The 24,932-nt window shown below is 36.5% G+C and overlaps 1 protein-coding gene across 1 annotated transcript in view; it reads left to right on the top strand.

Annotated features, from left to right (window-relative positions):
- Positions 1 to 24,932, top strand: part of LOC108714139 (sodium/hydrogen exchanger 5) — a 70,289-nt gene that overhangs the window by 38,376 nt on the left and 6,981 nt on the right. Inside the window, exons 7-13 of the mRNA XM_018258061.2 lie at positions 914 to 1,116; positions 10,566 to 10,655; positions 11,562 to 11,632; positions 16,530 to 16,659; positions 19,866 to 19,954; positions 20,271 to 20,397; positions 21,568 to 21,732. Of these exons, the coding sequence (XP_018113550.1) occupies positions 914 to 1,116; positions 10,566 to 10,655; positions 11,562 to 11,632; positions 16,530 to 16,659; positions 19,866 to 19,954; positions 20,271 to 20,397; positions 21,568 to 21,732 (875 nt within the window). The remainder of the gene's footprint in view (positions 1 to 913; positions 1,117 to 10,565; positions 10,656 to 11,561; positions 11,633 to 16,529; positions 16,660 to 19,865; positions 19,955 to 20,270; positions 20,398 to 21,567; positions 21,733 to 24,932) is intronic.

Genomic DNA, 24,932 nt, shown 5'->3' with positions numbered 1-24,932 from the left:
CATTAAGCCCAACAGACCTTAGTTTAGAAAGTAGTCGTTTGTGGGGCACAGTATCAAACGCTTTGGCAAAATCCAAATAGATCACATCTACTGCCCCCCCACTATCCAGAAACTTACTTACCACATCATAAAATGCAATCAAATTCGTCTGACATGACCTATCCTTCACAAAGCCATGCTGATTGTTGCTCATAATGCCATTCATTAGGACAAAATTTTGAATGTGATCCCTTAACAAGCCTTCAAATAATTTGCCCACCACAGATGTCAAGCTTACTGGCCTATAATTGCCAGGCTGAGATCGTAATCCCTTTTTAAATATTGGAACAACATCAGCTTTTCTCCAATCCATAGGCACCATACCAGATGACAGTGAATCTGAGAAAATCAGAAATAAGGGCTGGTCTAAAACTGAACTAAGCTCTCTTAGAACCCGGGGGTGTATGCCATCAGGCCCTGGAGCCTTGTTTACATTAATTTGTATTAAAGCTTTTTGAATCATATCCTGAGTCAGCCACTGACTAGATTGAGCTGAACCATTCGTGCAGTTATTAAGTGAGCCTGTGAACCCAGACTCCTCTATTGTATACACTGAAGAAAAGAACTGATTTAACACATTTGCCTTATCTGTATCTGTTACAACCATACTGGTACCATTATTTAATGGAGCAACACTCTCAACCTTAAGGTGTGGCTTGTTATTATTTTCTGTTGGTACTTTATTTACTTTGGTAGTCGTTGATAGACTTTGTCTAGAGTATACTGTTTGATGACATTTTAATAAAATTTCATATTTATCCTTTAAGATGTATCTTACAATGGTGGGAATAATTCACAGTTTAAAATATTTTATGTTGATGAGTAAAAATTGGTTGTAATTTAGTTTGTAACAGATAAATATTCTATATTCTAGGTGTTGTCCTACAGACCTGTGTTTTAAATCGCTTTAGACTTCTTCCCCTGGACAAGATTGACCAAGTTGTGATGTCATATGGTGGCCTGCGAGGGGCAGTTGCCTTTGCATTGGTAATTCTTCTGGATGGCTCAAAGGTTAAGGCAAAAGATTATTTCGTGGCAACAACTATAGTGGTGGTGTTTTTCACAGTAATGTTTCAGGTCAGTACATTGATCATTCATTTTAGTTTATTTGTTCATTTTTGTATGCATTTTGGGATTTCTGTTAACTGAAAATCATTACACATGGTACAGATGCATGCCTGTTTTACAACCTATAAACAAGGTAATTAACTGTAGATTATAATAACATAAATCGACCTATCCCAGGCCGGTCATTTACTTTAAAAATACATTTTCTAATAGGAGTGTCTAGGTACAACAGTAGGCCTGAAGAACCAACAAGTCGTGGAATACATTACTCTACAGGTGCACTAACATGATATCCTCTGTACAGACCATAAACAACTTTGTGTATTTTTCTTATTTTAAATTTGCATTTTTTGAGAGTATGATCAGACATTGACAGGAGATGGAGGGAAAATGGGACGAAAATACAAATAATTGCATCCTCAGTTTCTTAACTTAAGGAACAGGAACCAAAACCCGGTGTTAGGTTGGGTGACCATAATTTTATTATTACAAACTACCAGCATAAAACAGTTAGATTAGAATTAAAAAAATATCAAATATTTTAGACAATTTATTGAGTAAAATAACAACTGAAAATTATTGAAAGTGTAACATAAAGGGACTGTATATCCCCCTTTTCAACATTGGTGCAATGAATAGGACTTGTGCTGTACATACTTTTTGACTATTCTTTTAGAAAATGTCTGTTTTTTGTTATTGCTTGCTCTAATCAGGGCAAAATTTTAAGACACATTCCACTTCCTGATCCCAAAGAGCAAAGTTAAACAAATCAGCAGTCCACTGAGAGGCCCCTGTATGAATATATCTCTACCTACCTCCTGCTACGGCATGTTGTTTTTAGATAAAGAGCAGCTCATTATACAGAGGCTTCTCAGTGGGCAACTGGTTTGTTTGATATTGTTCTTTGTTCTGCTTGTGTCCCTGGCTCCACCCCCCTGGAGACTATCACTGTGAAGGGGCTCCATTTGCAAGAGGTTTTTGATTTGAGAGGCCTTTGCAAAGAGGATGAAGCCTCTGCTTAAAACCTATAAAGCAATGTGACAAAAGTACTCTGAAGATCTCTTTCTACAAATTTACTTACCCCAAAATGAACACTTAAGCAACAGATAGTTTATATCATATTAAGTGGCATATTAAAGAATCTTACCAAACTGGAATATATATTTAAGTAAATATTACCCTTTTACATCTCTTGCCTTGAGCCACCATTTCGTGATGGTCTGTGTGCTGCCTCAGAGATCACCTGACCAGATATACTTCAACTTTAACTGTAACAGGAAGAAGTGTGGAAGCAAAATACACAACTCTGTTTGTTAATTGGCTCATGTGACCTAACATACAGTACAGTGAATCCTACGATCCCAGGGGGCGGCCCTTATTTTTTAAAATGGCAATTTTCTATTTATGATTACCCAATGGCACATACTACTAGAAAAGTATATTATTATGAAAATGGTTTATTTACATGAAGCAGGATTTTACATATGAGCTGTTTTATGCAATATCTTTTTATAGAGACCTACATTATTTGGGTGGTATAGTTTTCCTTTAAAGGAAAATGATAGCCTGCTAAATACCTTGCCCCACCCCAACAGAGACCTACCTTGTAAACCACACCATTGGGAACCATCTAAATTGGCACATTTGTTTAATTTTTCCTGCGATGTTCCTACAGGTGCATGTGCAGTTGAAGCTGATCAGGACTTGGCTCTACTTCCACATGTTTCAGGGGGAAAAAAGAGAGGACCCAAAACCCTGCAAGACAATGCTTCCCAAGCCTGCTTTGCTGCTCTGGTTTTTAGAACCCGGTACAGCAAATGGGGCAGTTTAATGGACCCTCAGTGGTGTGGTTTAGTAGTGAGACCTTTAGAGGAGGACACATTATATAACCCATGTGCCTCCCTCTCAAATCACTGATTGGTTACTGCCTGGTAACCAATCAGTGAAAACCAAGAGAGCTGCAAAGCAGGACTTAGTGGCTATTTCGTTAGATATCTAGTCACTCCAGCCATTTTCGATTACATTTTTGGCTAACTAACTATATTGAATTTGTTTTTTATTTTGCACAGCCTATCTATTTACCCAGTTTTTATATTTATACCGAACAAATCCTTTGATGGCCCATTAATAGAAAATGCTACAGGAAGGAAAAATCTAAAAACAGACTACTAGACGGAAAAATATATAAATACACTGCAGCAGTTTTATTATAAATTGAACCATAACATATCTTATAATGCTCTCCCACACAGAGGTAATAAATACAAAAGTTGTTATTATTTTAATCAAACTATTGCAACAATGCCTACCCAGCTAAAAGTTCAGTGAAATTTTGCAGCTGAATTAAAGAACCTATATATGGCCGATACATGTTGGGAGATTATTAATAAGGGAACATGTCTATGAATGAGAAAAAATATGCTAAATATTTCAACACCATCTATATAATGTTAAAAAGTGTTGTTGATAACCATTAAACAGTTGTAGCTAATAAGTATATCCACTAGAGGGTACCATTTCCAAGTCATTGCCCTTTAATTGACCTGGGATCTAAAAACTTTTCCTTCTGTTGCAAAGAAATACAGGTATGGGACCTGTTATCCAGATTCCAGAATGCTTGGGACCTGGGGTTTTCTGGATAATGAATCTTTCTGTAATTTGGATCTACATACTTAAGTCTACTAGAAAATCATTTTTCTTCATAGGATTAATGATATCTTAGTTAGGATCAAGTACAAGGTAATGTTTTATTATTACAGAGAAAAAGGAAATCGTCTTTAAACATTTTGGATCATCTGGATAAAATGGGAGACTGCCTTTCTATAATTCAGAGTTTTCCGGATAACGGGTAACGAATCCCGTACCTGTAATGGAAATTTTAGTTCATCGGCAGCTGGAGGGACAGTGATTGAAAATTTAAGTGATTATAGAATTCTTATTTGAATATCATACATTAGGTTACCTGTGAATCAGGGGTATTAAGTTTCTTACACCAGGAGAAAGTACAGGATAGTCATCTCATGTGATACACATTCCTGAAGGCTGTGCTCCCTGACAAATCAAGTCATGTCTTGGCCAGGCTTAGTGCACATAAACAATTAGAGATGTCAGCTGTTCCTAAGTGCAGTGAACAGCTCAGTAGTTTTCCAGGCAGTCGGAATTGTTTGAAGTCTATTACTTGTTAAACGCAATGACCTGCAACACATTGAATGTGAATGGTCGGTGGACTTCTCTCCTAGAGGGCATAGATTGGTGTGAGAGATTGTCACTCTGGCCCAAAAGCAGAAATCTGTGAAGCATAAAGCTGTGTTGGTGTAGCGGTTGATCATAGGAATATCTCAGAGCCCTGCCCAGTGAGTAGTCATCCAGGAGTGCCCAGGAATCAGTAACCCATTACCCAGGACTAGGAAGCATTTTGAGATAAACCTGTTAAAGGAGAAGGAAAGGCATCGTACACTTGGGAGTGCCAAATGTTAGGCTCCCCCAATTGATTGTATTGACTAACCTGAAACCCCAGTTATACCAGTGAGCACCACAGAGAGATCCTCATCCGTCTTCCTTTTTCCTGTGCATTAGAATGAAAAGCCGAACTTTAATTAAAAAGTCAGGTATTTCGTTCAACAGCGCATGCGATTGCCCCAGGAAATTTGAAGATTTGCTGGGAGTGGTGCTCATTGGTATAACCCTGGGCCGGTACAGTTTTCTGCTGATAGGAGCACCGGCCCGGGGTTTCAGGTAAGTCAATACAATCACTTGGGGGTGCCTAACATTTGGCACCCCCAAGTGCACAATGCCTTTCCTTCTCCTTTAAACATCTGAAATATATTTATTGAATATGCCAGTAGGCAATAGGAAGCCTTAGACTGAGGGCATGCATGCTGTCATACCTCTCAAATGTCCCGTTTTCAGCAGGACAGTCCCTCTTTTGACAGCTCAATCCACAGTCACTGGTTTGTACTGGAAAGTCAAGATTTTCTCGTTTTTATGTTTCTAACTTAATTGGCCTCAAGGAACAGATAAGATACTTTTGTAACAATTTTGAGATAAGCAAATAAGTAATTGTAACAATATAAGATAACAGGTACCTTGTGAGAAGTTAGAGAATGTTGGTATGTGCTGTTGCTACACTTTTCTTTGCACTGAAATCAGCTCTTCCTGTATCCGCACACTTCTCTCTGCCTCATTAATATTCATTAGGCAGAGAGACCCAAAAGATAATTCTACTATCAGCTGTTAAAGCAGCTGAATCCTTCAGCAGAGGTGTCAGGGAGCTGTTATCCTGCCCACTGTACTGTTGATAAGCTGCTGAGGTGGGGGGAGTGGGTGATATTATTCCAACTTGCAGTGCAGCAGTAAAGAGTGGCTGAAGTTTATCAAAGCACAAGTCACATGGCTGGGGCACCTGGGAAAGTAAGAAGATGTTGCATGTCACATATTCAATGTTGCATGTCACAAATTAAAAATAAAAAAATATGTTTGCTCTTTTGAAAACTAGATATCAATATAGGATTTGAAGCTATTAACTCATTCATTTTGTAAAGCACACATTTTTCCTGTGACAGAATCCCTATCATTTTTGCAAAGTGCCATGGGCCAAATGAACTTAGAGTTTACTGGTAGCCACGCTATGGGCTCCTTTCTATTGTTCTGATCATTCATGCAGTGAGTACTGCTTAGCCAAGCCTCTTAGATCTTTGGTGGCTCTCTATTGTTAACAGCCTGGGCATGGGGCTCAGCCTTTCACATCGCAGGGAGAGTCCATCTAGCTCTTCTTTGTAAGTGTAAAACATTTGAGTTCCATTTGAGAGAGTGCTATCCTTTTTTATTCGTATGTTTTATTTATGTAGTGCTGACATATTACAGATTACACTGCACAAAGATAGTTTGTCTTTCACTACCCTAGTAGAACATAAATACCACGGTCAATTTCACTGTTTTGCTTGTGTGAGGAAATCAGAGGACATATTTTCACACCATTTTACTCATGGGAATCTCTTATTTGCTATACAACACCAAAAACAAGTCGATTTCATGGAAATGTAGGTACTGTTGATATCTCTGGTCATTTCAAATTATACAGTTTTCAAATGCAGAATATTCCTCTGTTTTTCAGCCTTAGTTTATAAACTCCACATGTTATTAGGCAGGCCAGTGAAATGCAGGGATTACAATTAGGTTAAAATGGTAATGTGACATGATCATTAATATTCTTTTCTCTGTACACGTACCCATTCTTCTGCATGTGTGTAATATAGAATTATCCCTTACACAGTCAAGATGGGCCTTTCTGTTGTAAATTATAGTTCTATCTAGCAGAAGAGCCCACTTAATCCTTTTTGTTGCTCAAATGCAATTTACATTTAATTGGTTTGTTATTTAGATGTTGCAATGCATGCTGTCATTTTATGTTGTTATTTCATTATCATTTAGAAATGTAGTAGATTCAATCATAAACCCTGTTACTGCTGTGAGTTCTACTAGTTCATCAGACCATGTGCTGAGAGGATTTGCCCATAGTTGCAGGTGGTAAAGCAAACACAGCCAAAGGCTTCTTAATTCATCAGAGCAAATCATTCTCACTAGAGAAGGCTGCTGCTCCACACTGTCTGCCATTTACCATGAAGATTTAATAATCTGCTGCCACTTGGCTTCTCTGACAGAACTGTGCACACAGCAGGAAAGAAAACATTATGTTCTCCCTCCAGTTTGACATTGTAATTTAAGTTAATTTTTGTTAAATGTGTTGTTTAGTATGACCATAATAATATGATATTGATATTCTATTAGCAATTTGCAGTTGCTCTTTATATTTTATTCTTTGTGGCTTTTGATGTATTCTATAATGTGGAATATAAGAAATTATTTGTTATAGTTTATTACAATGGTTTCTATTGTACCTCCTCCTTTTGCATATTGGTACTAATCTGTTATACTCGGAAATATTAAATAATCAAAATATGGCATATTCTCTCAACACATAACACCATTAGTGTAATTAATCTGTAAAATCCCTATGTCTTGAAATGTTTAACAAGATTTCGTGATACAGCGGTAAGACTGTGTTTGCTCCAAACTGTCACTAAGCTAGACAAATAATCTTGTTTACTTTCGTGCAACCAGTGTTAACTGCCCTGTTGTAAAGAGCCATATTTATTCTCAAATATCGCACAAGGATGAAAAAAAATCTGGCTGTGAATGTACTGTACATCATCCAGGAAGATTTAATCCTTTTAGCACACAACTCTAGTTAAACCCACAATGCACTATGCTCAGTTGCAGTTGCCCAGCTCTTCTGTGAAATGGGAAAGTGTGTGCTGCTTCTGTGTGAAAGATTGTTGGGTAATAGACATTATTTACATTTTTGGGTGGACATAATCTTCAAGAGATGTTATCACCAATAACACCATGTTTCACAAACTTGTGAAGCAGGAGCCTTATTTGATAAAAATGACAATAAGGGGGATAGAAATGGAGGGAAGCCTAACTCACAAAGAAAGGAGAGCCCTTAGGGAATTAACAGCTAATGAAAATATTGTGATCAACCCAGCTGACAGGGGAGGAAGTATAACCATTATGTTAAAGATCAATACATAGATACGTGCAACACACTGGTAACTGATCAGGCTACATACAGGATAATGGATCAAAATCTAACTCCAATATTCAAAAAGAAGTTTGGAGAAGGGGATTTAGTAATGGTGTTATAGATAAAGAACAGAGGAAAATCCTTAACATTGACAATCCTAAAAATCTGTGCTATACTGCCTACCCAAAGTAAATAAAGACAAAGAATGTCCACCTGGGAGACCTACTATCTCTGGAATCAAATCGATTACTTCAAATCTTTCTCACTATATAGACATACAATTGCAGAAATACGTAACAGTCCTCCCATCCTCTCTAAAATACACTATACATGTCTTACAAATAGTAGAAAATCTTAATTGGACACCAGGGAGTTAGCTTGTAACCTTAGACGTCAACTCCTTTTATACTTCAATAAAATATACCCAGGGAATAAAAGCTGATAGCTTTTATATGGAGAAGGCTGATTATATTTCAGAATTTGAAAAATAATTTATTTTGGAACACAATTTATTTTAGGTAAGAAGACAACTATAACTGCAGATGTGTGGTACCTACATGGGGCCTCCTTTTGCCCCCAGCTATGCTAATTTATTTATGGGATATTGGAGAATCGTCAATATCCAGGTGGGGGCAGTCTTGACCCTGTGCCGGAGATACATAGACAATATTATAATGGTTTGAGAGTTTGAGAGAAGAGATCTTGACTGCTTTCTGCAGATAATGAAAGCTTAAATTCACAGCCCACCAGTCAGAAGATAATCAACTTCCTTGACCTTAAATTGTATGTAAGAGACTTTGCATACAAGAACCTTCTTCAAAGAAGTTGCTACCAATAGCTATGTAATTGCTCATAGTAACCATTATTCTAACATGGTTATTCTACATAGTCAGTTCAAATGAATAAGGATAAACTGTACAGAAACAAAAGAGTTTGACAAACCAGATTTGAAGAGAAAGGTTATGATAGAACAATGTTAAATAATGTAATTGGGTAAGGAAGGAAGGCAGATAGAGGAGAACTATTATTATATAAGGAAAAAGAAAGGAAAGAAATTGTAGCACCTTTCGTTTACAATACAACCCATACACCAAAAAATCACTAGGGTAATGAAAAAACATTGGTATGTTTTATTAGGAAACATTAGTGAAATTTTGCCACAAATTTCAACTACAATTTGGAAGAATGATAATTTGGGCAATATACTTACTGTGAGTTATATTAAAACGTCTAGGGTAAAAAATAATAACAAGAATAGACTTCTAGGCATTCCCTTCCGGTTTCTATAGTTGCAGTAGCTGTAATGCATGCAAATTTGCTAAGAATAAAAAAAACTTCAAATCAAACATTAGTGGAGAAACATTTGAGATAAGCAATTTTATTAAATGTTCAACTCAAAATTTTAGTACGTCTTGGCCCCCTGTGGACTCCAATATGTGGGCAAGACCAACTGTACCCTGAAGACAAGAATAAGAGCCCACATATTAAATATTGAGAAAGGTTTTGAGAAACATAGTATATCAAAACACTTCAAAGAAAAGCATAATAAAGATCCCAAGGGCTTAATATATTATGGTATAGATGTAGTGAAACTAGATTGGAGAGGGGAGGATATCTGCAATAAAACTTTACAGCGGATCTTTGATATGAAATCTCTTATTCCCCTGGGGTTTAATATCGATTTTAATTTATGTACATTTTTAAATTAAAATTTGATGTATATAATCTTATAGAATGTGGGTCTTAGAGATGTTGTTCTGAGAGTTGTAGTTCAGCCACATGTACAGCAGTCACGTGTGGTTTTGGTGAAGATGGTTTAAGATAGGGAGTGATAAAAGGGCAGAGTTGACATAGTGACAACAGCACCCTGGAAGAAGCCGCGATTGGTGAAACACATTGGTGCATCCTGACGTCACAAAGCCGCTAGGGGTGAGTGCACTAAAGTGGAGGATGAATGGACTTATTCTATGAGTGAAAATTCGCTTTTAAAAACGTGAGTGCGGTTTTATTTATGATTTTATCAAATAAAAGCAGGTTTTACCTATGAAGCGTCTCTCCACCCCCTTTCCTATATATGAGAATCAGCATCTGTATGCAGTGAGGAACCTGACCCTATAACTTGATACGCCTGAAAGAACTATTTGTCTTGTGAGTAGTAGATCGCTGGTGTGGAGCACTTTATATCACAGATTGTGGAAAAAATCCTTTTATTTTGTATTTTTTATCTTTTTTATGTTTTATTTCCATTTTTTATTTGCTATTTTTCATATCGACACATGAGCACTGGATTTTAGCCCACATATGATGTCTGTAATTAAAATGTGGTGACAAAATACAAGGGTCACATACATACTGTTGTTAATCGGGTGGAACTATAATTCACAATGCAGTTTTTGTAATCACCTTGGAAATAAAAAATACTACACTATATAAGTTTTTGTTTTAATGTTTTCTATTCTTTCCCTGCTCCTGCTGAGCACTTGCCCTTCTACATATCCAAGCAAAAAAACAAAGCTGTCAGACCAGCTTTTATAACTGGATAAAATGCAGTTTTTATTAATAAAATAAAGTTCACTTTGCACCCATGCACACACATTGCAAAATGACTTTTAACAACTCTGTTATTATTTTTTAGGACGTTGTAGTTAACTAGTCTGGCAAAAATGCTAAAAGTACACATTAATATCATTAGAAACTGCAACAGGTGTCTCCCCGTACATTTTTTTTGTAAATAAATAAATTATTGCACTTTTTTTTTAAAAAAAAGAGCACATAAAAGATATCTTTTGTGCATACAACCAAACTTAAATTAGAAGGAACATTGGTACATGCTGATATTAACAGATAATAAGATTATTTTTTCCTATTACAGGGTCTGACCATCAAGCCTCTAGTCAAATGGCTAAAGGTAAAGAGATGTGATCACCACAAGCCAACTCTAAATGAGGAGCTACATGAACATGTATGTCTTTTTAAATAGATATTATCAGTGACAAGCAACTGTTTTCACTCTAGTACTGTTTTCTCTTTTGTGCAAGAATATTGGGCATATATATATTTTCAATTTACTTCCATGGGAAACCCACTGTATATGCTTTTGAAGGTTAGTAAGTATAAGCCACTCATATTTCCTGAACAATACCAGCTTATCTGCAGAAGCATCTGTTATAGACTGCATGTTTCCCATTCCACTTAGGGGCAGATTTATCAAGGGTCGAATTTCGAGTTCATGGGAGTTATTTAAGACTCCCATGAACTCTAAATTCGACCAATCACAATTTATTAAAAAATCTAATTTTTTGAACTGGGTGAATAAGATTAACCCACAAACTCGAATCGTATTTGATTAAAGTTTTTTTCTCCGAAATAGTAGAATAGTCGAATTCGAGTTCTTAAAGGGCCAGTGTATCATACATTTCGAAATTCAAATTTTTTTAAAAAACTCAAATCAAATTTTAACAATTCCCTAGTCGAATTTAACAGTTTTGACCATAAAAACTAGAAAATTTGACCCTTGATAAATCTGCCCCTTAATGTCTGTGGAAATGGGAGGTTTTTATGGGAAGGTGTGACATAAATATGTTTGGCAAACATTTATCATGCAAAAACTTGTTGCCCATAACAAACAATTGAATCTATGCTTTTGTTTTCTAACTTGTTGCTATGGGCAACATCACTGGTGAAGTTTTTCTCCAATGTTTTACATGGCATGATAAATAGGCCCCTAACTGTCCATGTGGTACAGGGACTGAGGACACAAACCAGAAATGCACAATTGTAGTAATTATACTGGTTTAAATATAAATACCACTTTATGCCCCACTGATGTACTCACATTACCGAAAATGATCCTTCTCTTTATTTTAAGGCCTTTGATCACATAATGGCTGCTGTAGAGGATATTGTAGGTCACCACGGTTACCATCACTGGAGAGACAAGTAAGTTTAATCTATTCTTCTAGTTTCTGTAACGATTGCCACTTGGAACTGCTATTCAAATCACCTATAATAGACAATGACATGCTGAGCTACTGTATATAATATATTGATTTTTAGGACCCCAAAAATGATGGAGTCCCTTACAGTTGTACAACTGGTAACCCTACCCCCATATGGCTGCACTGGACATAAGCTGAATACCAAGATACTTAATGGAATGACTGCATTGAGGAATGCCAAAAGTTGGCTGAACACTTGCTTGAGCATTTCTGAGAAGAGTTTTGCCTGTCACCACTATATGTGCCTCAGGCAGTGCATTTCCTGTAAATTACAGTGGGAAGTGGTGACAGGTAAAGAACAGTGTTTTCAAAAAGCCTGTGTGCCATTAGCCAAATAGACCTATGTATCAGCTACCATATACCTTTCTGCACTTGCAGTGGGATCACATTTCTCAAATATTACTATACCCTTCCATTTTTTATCACCTCCAGGAAAGTATTATTGATTAAATCATTTATGAAAGAACTTGGGTACAGAAATTTTAATAAAATAACATTTTCCTGCAGCATTAGGATGTTCATCTTTAACCTGTTAAATGCTGCACATATCTTTGAACGACTGTTGGATACAATTATATTGAGGGTTATTATTGTATGTTATATTATTGTATTGTAAATTTAAAAACATTAATTATAAGGACCATAGTCTATCTGTATATTATGTATATAGACCACTCATCCTCCCGGTGGAAGAAACAGAATAAGAAGAAAGTAGGTTAAAGAAAAGAAGGCTGGAAAAAGAAAGAAAATTAGTGGGAGGAGAGTAGTGAAATAAGAAGTAGAAACAAAGTTGTTTAATAACAGGTTAACAACTAAACAATATAAGGCAGTAAAGAACACTTAAAGTAATGAATGGCTTTGGTTTCTTTGCTAAGTTCCAGGGACTTACAGTAAATTGCTCAATATAAATCTATTATACCAGTGATCCCCAACCAGTGGCTTGTGAACAACATGTTGATCTCCAACCCCTTGGAAGTTGCTCCCAGTGGCCTCAAAGCAGGTGCTTATTTTTGCTTAATTCCTGGTTTAAAGGCTTGCCAAATAGAACCTCCTATAGGCGAATCACAGCCCTTATTTTGCACTTTTTTCAAGCTTGTGTTGCTACCCAACTCTTTTTACATTTGAACGTGGCTTACAGGTGGGGGACCCCTGTATTACACAATACACTAAGAGCATGGAAACACTTGCAGTTTTACGGTGCGGGAACACAGTGCGGTTTTTAAAAAAGCTGACCACTGCATAAATACGCTGTGCCATTGTCTAAGCTTGAAACTGCTAAGTGTGTTTACGTGGCGCTCTGCTTTTTTTTTTTTTTATATATAAATATCCTTGTAATAAGTTAGAGACTTGTGTAACTCACTTGTTTTTTTTTATTTACGTTTTTATTCGTTGTTACATGCCAGTTACAGTCCAATATATTTTAGAACAATTAACAATTATAATGTAGTAAGTACACAATACTCTCTACTATTTGCAGTTGGAACCGTCCACCTTAGGCAGTCGGCTTTTTTAAAAACCTCACTGCAGTACCGCACAGTAAAACCGCATGTGTGTCTTTGCCCTTATCATTATTAACAATGTAGTTCAGCAAGTGATAGTGCCACTATGCAAATATATGTGGTTCACCAACAATGAAGGGAATAATAGTTCAGTTTGTTGTGTCATTACTGCCATGTTGTGAATGCCTGGATGGTACATGCTCTGTGATGGAAAGCAACTTAAGTCAGAGATTCATTCCAAATTGAAATATAGGACAGGTTGTGGTTGTGTTTTGTTTAGTTTTAGGGGTTTCACTTTATTGTTTGCTAGGTAGTTTGCATTTGGCACGTTTACAGTTTAATGCAAATTGCTCATATAACGCTCTGGACAAAGCTAACCTTTCTTTCACCATTCAGCTTGGGTGTGTGTGTACACCATCCCCTTTATTTTAATTTCAAAAACTGGTACTTCCATTTATTTTCCCATAAGGTAAAGTACTACACTGTAGTAAGTATTCTCACTTTCCCTTCGTGTTTAAACAACTGGCAAAAAGCAAACATTGTTTTCTCCTCCTACCTAGCATGTACGGATTAAAGGGGTGGTTCTTAAATTAACTTTTAGTATGCTATAGAACGTCTTATTCTAAAGAACTTTTCAATTGGCCTTAATTTGTTTTTTTATAGTTACATTATTTCCTTCTTTTTCTGACTCCAGCTTTCAATTTGGATTCGCTACTTTTTATTACTCATCTTTCTCTACTGGCTATCTCCTTTTCATATCCCAGGCTCGTATTCAAGTCAGTACATGGTTGCTAGGGTAATTTGGGGCAGATTGCTGAAATTACAAACTGGAGGGCTGTTGAATAAAAAGCTAAATAACATAAAAAAGCACTGTCTACAACTCTACATCATAGTATTTTAAAGTCGAAAAAAAACCTTTATCAGAACATTTTATGCAGTTACAAATGAAATTATTAATGTTAAAAAAAAAAAAATCTCATCAGAAGGGATACTGTGGAATATTATTGTGTTAAATGGGAAAATGCTTAAATCCTGTAAAAGCATATTCAAACATAAAAAACAATGTCATTTTGTCACCATCATATTGTTGAATTACTTGTTATCAACTACTTCCTACTCAGGATCTTGTATACTCAATCTAACCAAACAAGGAGATCCATTTATTTGGTAAATTCACCCAGTGAGTAGATGTTTGCATGATATGGCCACGCAGGTTGTGTCCAGGATTAGGCTAATCCTGTTGTTTGGCTTTTCGGCCAAAGATCCATTTACAATATGGGCTTTCGCAGAGCATTTGGGAGAGACCTATACCAAAGGCCTTGAGGTGATTGAATGGCAAAACTTTCAAACCTAGCCAATAGATGATTGGCTGATATCCATTTATATATCGGGAGGCTGTTTTAACTCCATAACACAGGTCATTCATTTGCCAGAATGGTCCGAAAAGGTTGAGATGGTAGGCAATATAGGGCAGCTTAACTGTGCATATAAAATGAATTGGTCTTATTCTCCTGTTCTGTTTTCTTTGTAATTACCTGTAGGATACAGATAAGATTTTAAACAATATTTTCCTCACCTTGGGCTGTGTCTATTCAGTTTCCAAAAAGAGGGGATGTATAAAGAAATCATAATAATTTCCTTTAAAAAATCCATATGTATCAGATATATAAAAGCATTTCTTTCTAGGTTCCCTGCCAGGGTCCTAGTAATATGAGCAACTTAAAATAATGCTTTGATTAACAAGAGTGACAAAGACTTCTAGGCATCTCATCTGCAATTAATAAAAAACAGCACTGAAGTAGTAAATAGATATTCCCTTGTAAGCAAATGCCTTCTTCATTAATCACATTAGTACTTGACCAGACACAATCCCTCTAACTTGAATGTAAAATTGCCGAGGAGTCACAAATAGAAAGAGCTGGGAAAGACCTCAGCATGTTTCAAAAAATGTTCTGAATCTTAAGCAATTCTATCCGAATTAATAATATAAGCATCTCTTTTTAATCTGTTCCACTAAGCAACCTAATGTGCACAATAAATAGTGTTTTTGCAGTTATTGCTTCTTCATTACCCTTGAGCAATAGTGTGAAACTTGCTATAATCCAGTCCACTATAGAGTTTGAAATATTAGCAGTAGAATTGGTGGTGATGTTTTGTGGTGGTAGCTAAGAGGGCTTATACTTTAGCAATATACTAATATATATTATATTTATAGATTTAGTTTGTCCATTCAGGATAAGGACAGACACTGAGAATTGCTCTCTTGTTGCTTTCCGAGGCAAATATCTCCATAGGGAAACAATAGAAAAAACTAGCTGTCCATGGAAGTTAAAGGGGTTGGTCACCTAAATTTTAGTATGATGTAGAGAGTGATATTCCAAGACAATTTGCAATTGGCTTTCAATTATTATTATTTTTTTTTTAGTTATTTAGCTTTTTATTCAGCAGCTCTCCAGTTTGCAATGTCAGCAATCTGTTTGTTACGGTCCAAATTACCCCAGCAACTATGCATTGCTTTGAATAAGAGACTGAAATATGAATAGGAGAGGCCTGAATAGAAAGATGAGTAATAAAAAGTAGTAATAACAATAAATTAGTTTCTGTACAAAGCATTTGTTTTTTAAGATGGGGTATGTGACCCTCTTTGAAAGTTGGAAAGAGTCAGAAAAAGACAGCAAATAATTAAAAATCTATAAAAAATAATGAAGACCATTTGAAAAGTTGCTTATAACTGGTCGCTCTATAACATACTGAAAGTTAACATAAAAGTGAAGCACCCCTTTAATGATTGTTGATAACTATGGTGTCCAGTGTTTCTAAAGCTGTAACCAGGCCCACACTGGCATTCTGTGGGTTCTGGCAAATGCCAAAGGTGCTGCTGTAAGATGAAATAGAATATCTATTGGGCTGGTGGGGGAGGGGCTTGGGCCTCTGTATACCTGAAATGCCAGGGCCTATTTTGATTCTCAGTCCAGACCTGGCTGTAACGTTCCCTTACAAATTTGCTGAGCTTTAAGTGAACTCCGCTCCCTGTGTATGGTTCCTCACTTTTTTATACTAGTGGTGGGATGAAAATATTTTTATATCTGTTTCTGGAATAAAAAGGAGGCTTCATGAGACCCTATTTAATATCAAATAAATCTCCTGGTGATTTGTAAAGTAAAGATCAGTATAGCGTTACAACTTTAGATTAAAAATGCCCTGCAATCGTCTGTAGGTAATTGACTCTAACAATTCATTCAACGCCAAGCTCTCTATTTCCTGACAATTTGCTGTGTCTAACAGCCTTGGTCTCTTTTTGCTGAGCCTGATTTTCTCTTTCCTCCCCATGTTGAACAGATGGGAACAATTTGATAAGAAATATCTGAGCCAGTGGTTAATGAGGAAATCGGCTTATCGGATCAAAGATGAAATTTGGGAAGTCTGCTACAAACTCAATATTCGTGATGCTCTAAATCTAGCAGATCAGGTAGCTATGACTGGGTGCTATATTTATCATTTTCAGGTGACTAATTTCCTGCCCCCCTGGGATGTCAGGGGTTAAGTGACTTTTTTAAAGCAACACAATACCAGTTCCCGATACAGTGGGGGCTGATCACAGATGACCACAGAACTCTCTGGTAAGAAAAGGACATGCTTGTGCTCAGTGGGACGGAAGCAGCTGCTGCCTATGTTAGTATTGTGTCACTCAGCACTCATCCCTCTGGCGTCAGGTCTTTCCGCAACCTATGAATAAATGAAAGGGCAACAGAGAAATGCACTGCACATTACTGTATATACTCACCCTGAGACGGTCAGCAAGACCTACTAAGTACAGGACTACTTGACATAGAATGAGTCACTGGATATGCCAGTGCTTACTTGGAAGCATGGAAGTGATTATATCAGTAGCATCTCTTCCAATAAAACCTGAATCATTTAAAATTGGTGAACAATATCAGTTTTTAATTTTAATTGTGCCTTTTCTTCCATTGACTAAAACTCTCAGTATGTTGTGTTAAGTATGGTGGTAAGTGGTAGGCGGAGCGTTGTAGTTCTACAACTACTGTGTGATATCCATTGCCTCTTTATTTAACAATACAGACACTTATGCAGTGTTATCACAGTTAAGTCATACTTCAGATTGGTTAACTGAGACCTAAAGACTCCCTGAATGTATATTTGTGTTTAGATTTTCCATAATTCACAACTGAGAACTAACCTTTCAGGGACACTTACCCTACAGATTTGAAAAGGGGTCACCATGGTGTTTCCTATAGTTAGATACATCTCCAGACTGCACATCTTGGCACCTCTGGGAACTCCACTGCTGGGGTTTTTTTTCTGTGCAAACCCTATTACACTTGCTTAGATCCAAAGAAAAAGTTAAAATAAACAATACATTTTACTGGGAAACTGGTGACTGGTGAATGTCACAGACATTGTAACCAGCAAGCACTCAAGCCTCTAATCTCTCAGCTGTACAATTGCCTCTCCGTTTGTGACAGGGGTGGTGGCAATCTGTTGCTCTTTCAAAACCACCATTCAAAAATAGATCTGTGAAAATGTTACAGCATTACTCAGAGTCACTTTTACTATGGACTATACAAGAATCATGGCTGGTGCTTTTCCCTCTATATAGAGATTTACAAATCATGATTGGAGCCATATACACTCTCTTCTTAATATGTCAGTGTAGACAATAACTCATATAATAATGGTTCTCTATGAACTGCATACAAGTATTAGTTTCACAATTAATAATGCATATCACTTATAAGATGGTTATATAATTCCTTTCTGAATTCATAGTTCTATCTTGTCTCAAACTTAAAGCCATGTTAAATCAGAGATGAGAGCATAATTTATTTTTTTAATTTATGTTTGCTACAGGTCTGGTAACCCATAGGAAACCATCACATTTGTTTTCCAATACAAGACCAGTGAATGTTTCCTACTAGCTTGTGGTTATGGGTTACTAGATGATGATGGCTCATAGTACAAGTTGATCCATCTTGGAGTCGGGAAGAAAATTTTCCCCATCTGAGGCAAATTGGAGAGGCTTCAAATGGGGTTTTCCCCTTCCTTTGGATGAACTAGCAGTTAGGCAGGTTATATATTGACATAAAAGTTTGAATTGATGGATAAGTATTTTTTTTTTTTTTCAACCTAACTTACTATGTTATTATGATAAGCGTTTTATGACATTACCCCACTTTTGCCACTTAAAGGGATACTGTCATGGGAAAACATGTTTTTTTTCAAAATGAATCAGTTAATAGTGCTGCTCCAGCAGAATTCTGCACTGAAATCCATTTCTCAAAAAAACAGATTTTATTATATTCAATTTTGAAATCTGACACGGGGCCTAGACATATTGTTAGTTTCCCAGCTGCCCCAGTCATGTGACTTGTGCCTGCACTTTAGGATGGAACTACTTTCTGGCAGGCTGCTGTTTCTCCTACTTAATGTAACTGAATCAGTCTCAGTGGGACCTGGATTTAACTATGGAGTGCTGTTCTTATATCTACCAGGGAGCTGTTATCTTGTGTTAGGGAGCTGCTATCTGGTTACCTTCCCAGTGTTCTGTTGTTAGGCTGCTGGGGGGGGGGGGGGGAGGGGTGATATCACTCCAATTTGCAGTACAGCAGTAAAGAGTGACTGTAGTTTATCAGAGCACAAACCACATGACTAGGGGCAGCTGGTAAACTGACAATATGTCTAGCCCCATGTCAGATTTCAAAATTGAATATAACAAAATCTGTTTGCTCTTTTGAAAAATGGATATCAGTGCAGAATTCTGCTGGGGCAGCACTATTAACTGATACGTTTTGAAAAAAAACATGTTTTCCCATGACAGTATCCCTTTAAGCTAGAAATGTTCAGGTGATTGCAGATCTACTGATTTATCACAAGTTCACTGATTTAACTAGTGCTATGTGTTTTCATATTACAAGACCTAATAAAAATAATTCTCTTTTGGAGCTAAAAGTTAGATTTTAAAACTTGCTTAATTTCATGTGTGCAGTTCCGTGACATCTGTCAGTTTTGGATTGTTTAGCCATAATTAAAACGTATAGGCAGTTGGTAATATGATCAGTGCCTCTATCCTGTGCTCAGAATGGATGATACATTTAAATTAATCCAAATTACATTTTTACCACAATCTCAGGAGAAGCAAGAACCTGTTCATAACCCGCGGTTAGGGGACGTTTTGTAATATAAGCCAGAATTTGTGAAAGATGGAATTTCTTTTTACTCTCCTAAACAGTACTTGAGCAGAGGCCAATCAATTCAGCTAAATGAGTAGAAAAGTGACACCTCTTGCCTGCAACCTTACTTCTTTGTTTAGATTTTTTTTTAGCATGATGGTGATACTTTACCTTGCCTCCTGGGTATAGCTGACTGATTGCATGCCTGTGGTATGTAAAGTATAGGGCTCTCAACAGATCTACCCTTTTTATTATGCTCATATTAAATAACAACCTGTATGTTCCTAACCTTTTCATTAAGCCCCGCAGCTTTATTTGTCTTTGCTTTCAGCTAATGTTGGCTGTGTCAGTGGAATGAAGTGTATGTATGGTCATGTTTTGTAAAGAAAGATATCCTTCAGGTTAGGCTGAATGAGTAGTTAAAGAAAAAGTAAGGAATCTTTACAAAAACATCAAACTATAAAATATGTATCTTTTAATGCAGGGTGGCCATATTGTATCACCTGACAGACTGTCTCTGCCATCAATGCCAAGCCGTGCTTCGATGTCTGAGACCTCCGTGACTAATCTCCTGTAAGTTGAAATATGAATACCATTACAATGCAGTTATAGTCTGTACAGAGAGCAATCGATTTTATTTTTTATAAATAATTTTTTCTTCGAAATATCTGATGCTCAGTATGATTTACGATATACTGGTCTTGTATAAAGATTAAAGAGCCTGCACAAATTAAGCATTCTGATTTACAAATATATACTTATTCTTTGTCTGTCCATTTTAAAAAAACAGGACTTTCTAGTGCCTTCTAACTCTCACTTTATAGATTCAGATTGTGGTTGACAGTTGTTTTCCACTTGCTTCTGCTAACTTCCACTGTTCCGCATGCAGAAGAGAGAATGGGAGTAAGGCGTGCTTGGATCTGCAAGTCATAGACACTGTAAGAAGTGGGAGAGACAAGGAAGATGCTGTCATGCATCATGTACTACGTGGAAGCCTATATAAGACTCGCCGGAGGGTAGGCATTCTAACCCTTCACATTTTCATGCTACTAAACAACCATTAGACAATTTTATGGCCATAATTAATTTTTGGGTCCCTGGTTAAACCCACAATATTTTTTTCATTTTAATCTGCCTTATTTAGTAAGGCTACCTTATTGAATTTAATACACTAGTTTTTGATTTCAAACATAACAGTTTTGCCATATTTATTAAGCAGAAATAAAATGTAAGCAGAAATAAAATTAGGACTTCCATAGAATGAGAAGTACATCTCTATATGCACATTTGTTAAATAATTCAACATCACAAATTACAACAGTTCCACTGTCATCTAAGACTCAGTGATGTAATTTATACACATATATATTCGTTTATTTTATTATTATATAAAAACGATCAAGCATACTGAATGTGGCAAAAGTAAACATTCCGTCAAGAAATGAAGTATCAGTAGAAATAAAATAAAAGTATTTGGCCTGCAGAACCACATTATATGTTCACAGAACTTTTGGTGACATGATGCATGCGTGCAATTTTTTATAATATATTTTATTTAGTGATTTTTTTCTAAGGTATGACTTACCCAGTACAGTGTACTATTAAACTGAATGTTATTAGTTATAGTGGAAAATTGGAGGAGATAGGCAGAAAGCTAAGTGATTTTGAAAAGGTCATTGTGCTCCAAGGTAACTGGGAAAATCCTTACTATTAACTGTATACAGTATACATACTATCTCTATATAATATGTATTTTTTCCTGGGGTAGAAATAGGCTGTATGAAGGTGCATAGGAAGTTATGTGGAACAGTAGTAATAAGTGGGGATGGAAGGCCGGTCATTCTGCATAGTGGAGGTCCAGTCATTTAGTGGCATGCACGATACTAGTGTGCCTCAGTCATCTTATGGAAAACAATACATGTTTTTACATGTGCCTGTATGTGGAGGGTATGGCTGTCATTTGAGTACAGACAGTAAAACTGTCTGTCTAAAAGCATACTGTATCATCCATGAGATGCATTCATGTAGTCATAAGTCTAACATCAAGAGTGTCAATTATCTGGATATATTTTACTGTATAAGTAAAGCTTATGTGTTTTATGAGAGTATACGTAAGGGATTATTTCCATTATACTGTGTGCATGTGTGTATTATATGATTATAATAGATATGATTATTATCTGCAGTGCAAAGCACACTACAGCCGACATTTTATGACCCCAGATGAGCAAGCTAGACAGGAAAAAGAGGTATTCCAGCAAAATATGAAGCGACGACTGGAGTCATTTAAGTCTACCAAACATAACATCTGTTCAGCCAAGTCCCGTGCTAAGAAAGATGGTCGCAAAAAGGTAAGATGTGTATATAAACGTTAGAGGCATCTCCCAAACACTGTATGGGGCTTATAGTACACACAGAAAATCCAGGTTGTTAGATACATAGTAGAACTGGTTAAAAATAATCGTGTGTCATCTGCAGTCTGAACAAACTATTGCATCATACCAGGCAGATTTGTGGGACTTGTATAGCTGGTAACCAAGATACTATACATATTATGTTACAAAACTACCCTGCAGTTAATATGCAATGCTGTAGGTCTGAGAGCAATGCACCATCACAATGAGTTGAAAAGCATGGAAACATGGCACAAATTCCATGTATAACCATGCCACAGCCATTTTTATAAATTACATTTTTTATGGTGCTGTGCCTACTACATACAAGGGGTCATTTACGTGCCTAGCTAAAAAAAATTAACAAAGAAAGAAATAAACATCTAGAAAAAGCAGTGGCCTAGTGACAGTGGCATTGAGCCAAATAATACATATTAGAGGGGTGGTGTAACGTATGGTATCCCAAAACCCAAAACAAACCCCAGGGTCCAGGTATCAGCTCACGCTTCTGTGAGTAGCAGCCACCTTTCACTTCAGGAGGACCCTCTGTCCCCATGGGCGAGCCCACCACCTCCCATGTAATATTATAGGTGGTTCACCTATAAGCTAATGATTAGTATGTTATAGGATATATAGGTTATAGGATGGCTAATTCTAAGATACTTTTCAATTGGCCTTCATGGTTTCTTTTTTTATAATTTTTTATTTGCCTTCTTCTTCTGACTCTTTCTAGCTTTCAAACGGGGGTCACTGACCTCATCTTAAAACACATGCTCTGTAAGGCTACACATTTATTGTTATTGCTACTATTTATTACTCGCCTTTCTATTCAGGTCCTTTCCTATTCATATTCCAGTCTCTTAATCAATTTAATGGAGGGTTGCACGGGTAATTTGGACCCTAGCAACCAGATTGCTGAATTTGCAAACTGAAGAGCTGCTGGATAAAAACCGAAATAACTGAAAAACTACAAATAATACATGAAAACCAAATGCAAATCATTTCACAATATCACTCTCTACATCATATTAAAAGTTAATGTAAAGGTGAACAACTCCTTTAACATGGCAATTGATCAGTGGATTGTTTATCAAGTTCTCTTACAGTGTACTGCTGATACGTCCTGCAAGTAGAGGTTTCAGTGCCCAGATTTATCCATGAATATTTTTTTTCATGGCAAGATTTTTCCTTTCCTACAAGCCAATATTTAAGTTAAGAGAAAAAACCTCAAGAGAAGGATTAGAGCCAGAATAAGCCTAGCAAAATGGAATGTTTCAGAATAGGCCAAATCTTCAGTTCTGAAAACCTTAACTCCTTGATCAGCGATGATATAATAGGTTACTGTCCACGTGACAGTAAGATCCTTATTGTGGCCCTGAAACGTATGAGTCCACAGAATTTTCTAGGAATCAGTAAGTGGGTATTCATTAAAACTCCCTAACAACCCTTAACCTTTTTTTTTTTGCTTTTTGCTTGACAACATTTCCCCTATTTTCTTCAGTGATATGGCAAATTGGGTGTCTTAACCACTGGTGTATTTTACCTGCCAAGGAAGAGTCCAAAAGTACCCCTGCAGGCTCACATTGACTGTCTACATGTATGGAATCCCATAACCAAAAACCCTTCATCCAGAAAGCTCTGAATTACGGGAAGGATAGTTCCCATACACTTTATTTAAAGCAAATAATTTTTAAAACTGGTTTCCCTTTTCTCTGTTATATTAAAACATTAACTAAGCTGCATAAATCCATATTGGTTTTATTTATTGGGTTTATTTAATCGTTTAAATGATTTTAAGGTATGAAGAACTAAATTATGGAAGGATCCGTTATCTGGAAAACCCCAGGTCCCGAGCATTCCAGATATTAGATAGCATTCCTGCATATATACACAATTCCTGTTAGTTGTTATAGATGAATCACTGCCCATGCAGATGAACTAATTTCACACTTCATATCACAGGGTATTCTGGTAAGAGACCACTTCTCTTTCAACTTTTCGATCTTAGCCCAGTCCATCTAAACAGTCCAGTCTGCAATGTCTACTTTTTGCTGGAGTGAAAAAGAAAAGAAGGACTTACAGAAGCAACTTAAAACTTACAGAAGCAAGTTCTAGTATATTCTAGTCTAGCTTGTGCAACACATTGTTGTATATATTTTCCTTAAATATCTTAACGCCTCAATAGGTTTTAATAAACCTGTCTTTATATCTTTGTCAGTTGAGCAAAAACCTTGGTTTGAATTCTAAAATGCATAATTCAGTCCTTGTTCAGTCTCCTCTACCTCGGTGACTGTAAGCTCTTTCGGCCAGAAACCTCTTTGCCACATTTTGATATGTAATTACTCAATTGGTGTTAGCTCTTATGCATTATAAAGCCCCCCAGGTCATCTAACACAGCTGGTAGACTCATATCACACTCATATCCTGTGCCATTATTTAAATCTTTCCTTGGCATTTTGCTTATAATTTCAATAATTGAATTGGTTTTAAAGTTGAAAGTATACTACCTTTGTTTTGTTTTTTTAACTATCTGGTATATTTTTACTCCAGCTAACATATTATTGCCTTTCCCAATGCTCATCTTGTGTTTCCCTTTGTATTTTCCTATTTTCCTTTTGCATACTGTAGTGCCTTTTTTCAATTGGTTTATGACGAATAAGCTTACACATAATATTAGCCCAGGAACAGAACATTAGGACCCACCACTCTGGAAAATTCCTAATACCTAGTCAGCATTCCACTCATACACACTGTTATTATTCTAAAATTCTCCAATATCTGCTAAGTTGCTACTGTGCGGCTGCCAGCACCATGAGAGAAAACACCAGAAGAATATTTTCTGGGATGTAATACGTGTCATGTTTAATACCTGCCAGCACCGGCCCTGTGGCCATATTTTTCCAATCATATTTGAAGTTGGAGTCTCATTTCATATTGGCTTGGACGCTTTACAAGTTGTATAATATTTTCGCAAAAGGGAGGCTGCTGTTTAACCTTGCCTAAAGCACTGCAAAACACACAGATTAATTAATCAGGTAAAGACTGATGAAGCACAGTGATGGCTTTCCTTAATCAGCTTTAAAAACACAGCTTTAAAGGAGAAGGAAAGCTATGGAGTAATTTTATTGCCAATAGATTAGCTGCAATAGTGCAAGCTA

The sequence above is a fragment of the Xenopus laevis genome, chromosome 4L (assembly GCF_017654675.1).
Source record: "Xenopus laevis strain J_2021 chromosome 4L, Xenopus_laevis_v10.1, whole genome shotgun sequence".
Taxonomy (NCBI): Eukaryota; Metazoa; Chordata; class Amphibia; order Anura; family Pipidae; genus Xenopus; species Xenopus laevis.
Note: the sequence above shows the minus strand (reverse complement) of the source record. Positions and strands in the feature narration are given on the sequence as shown.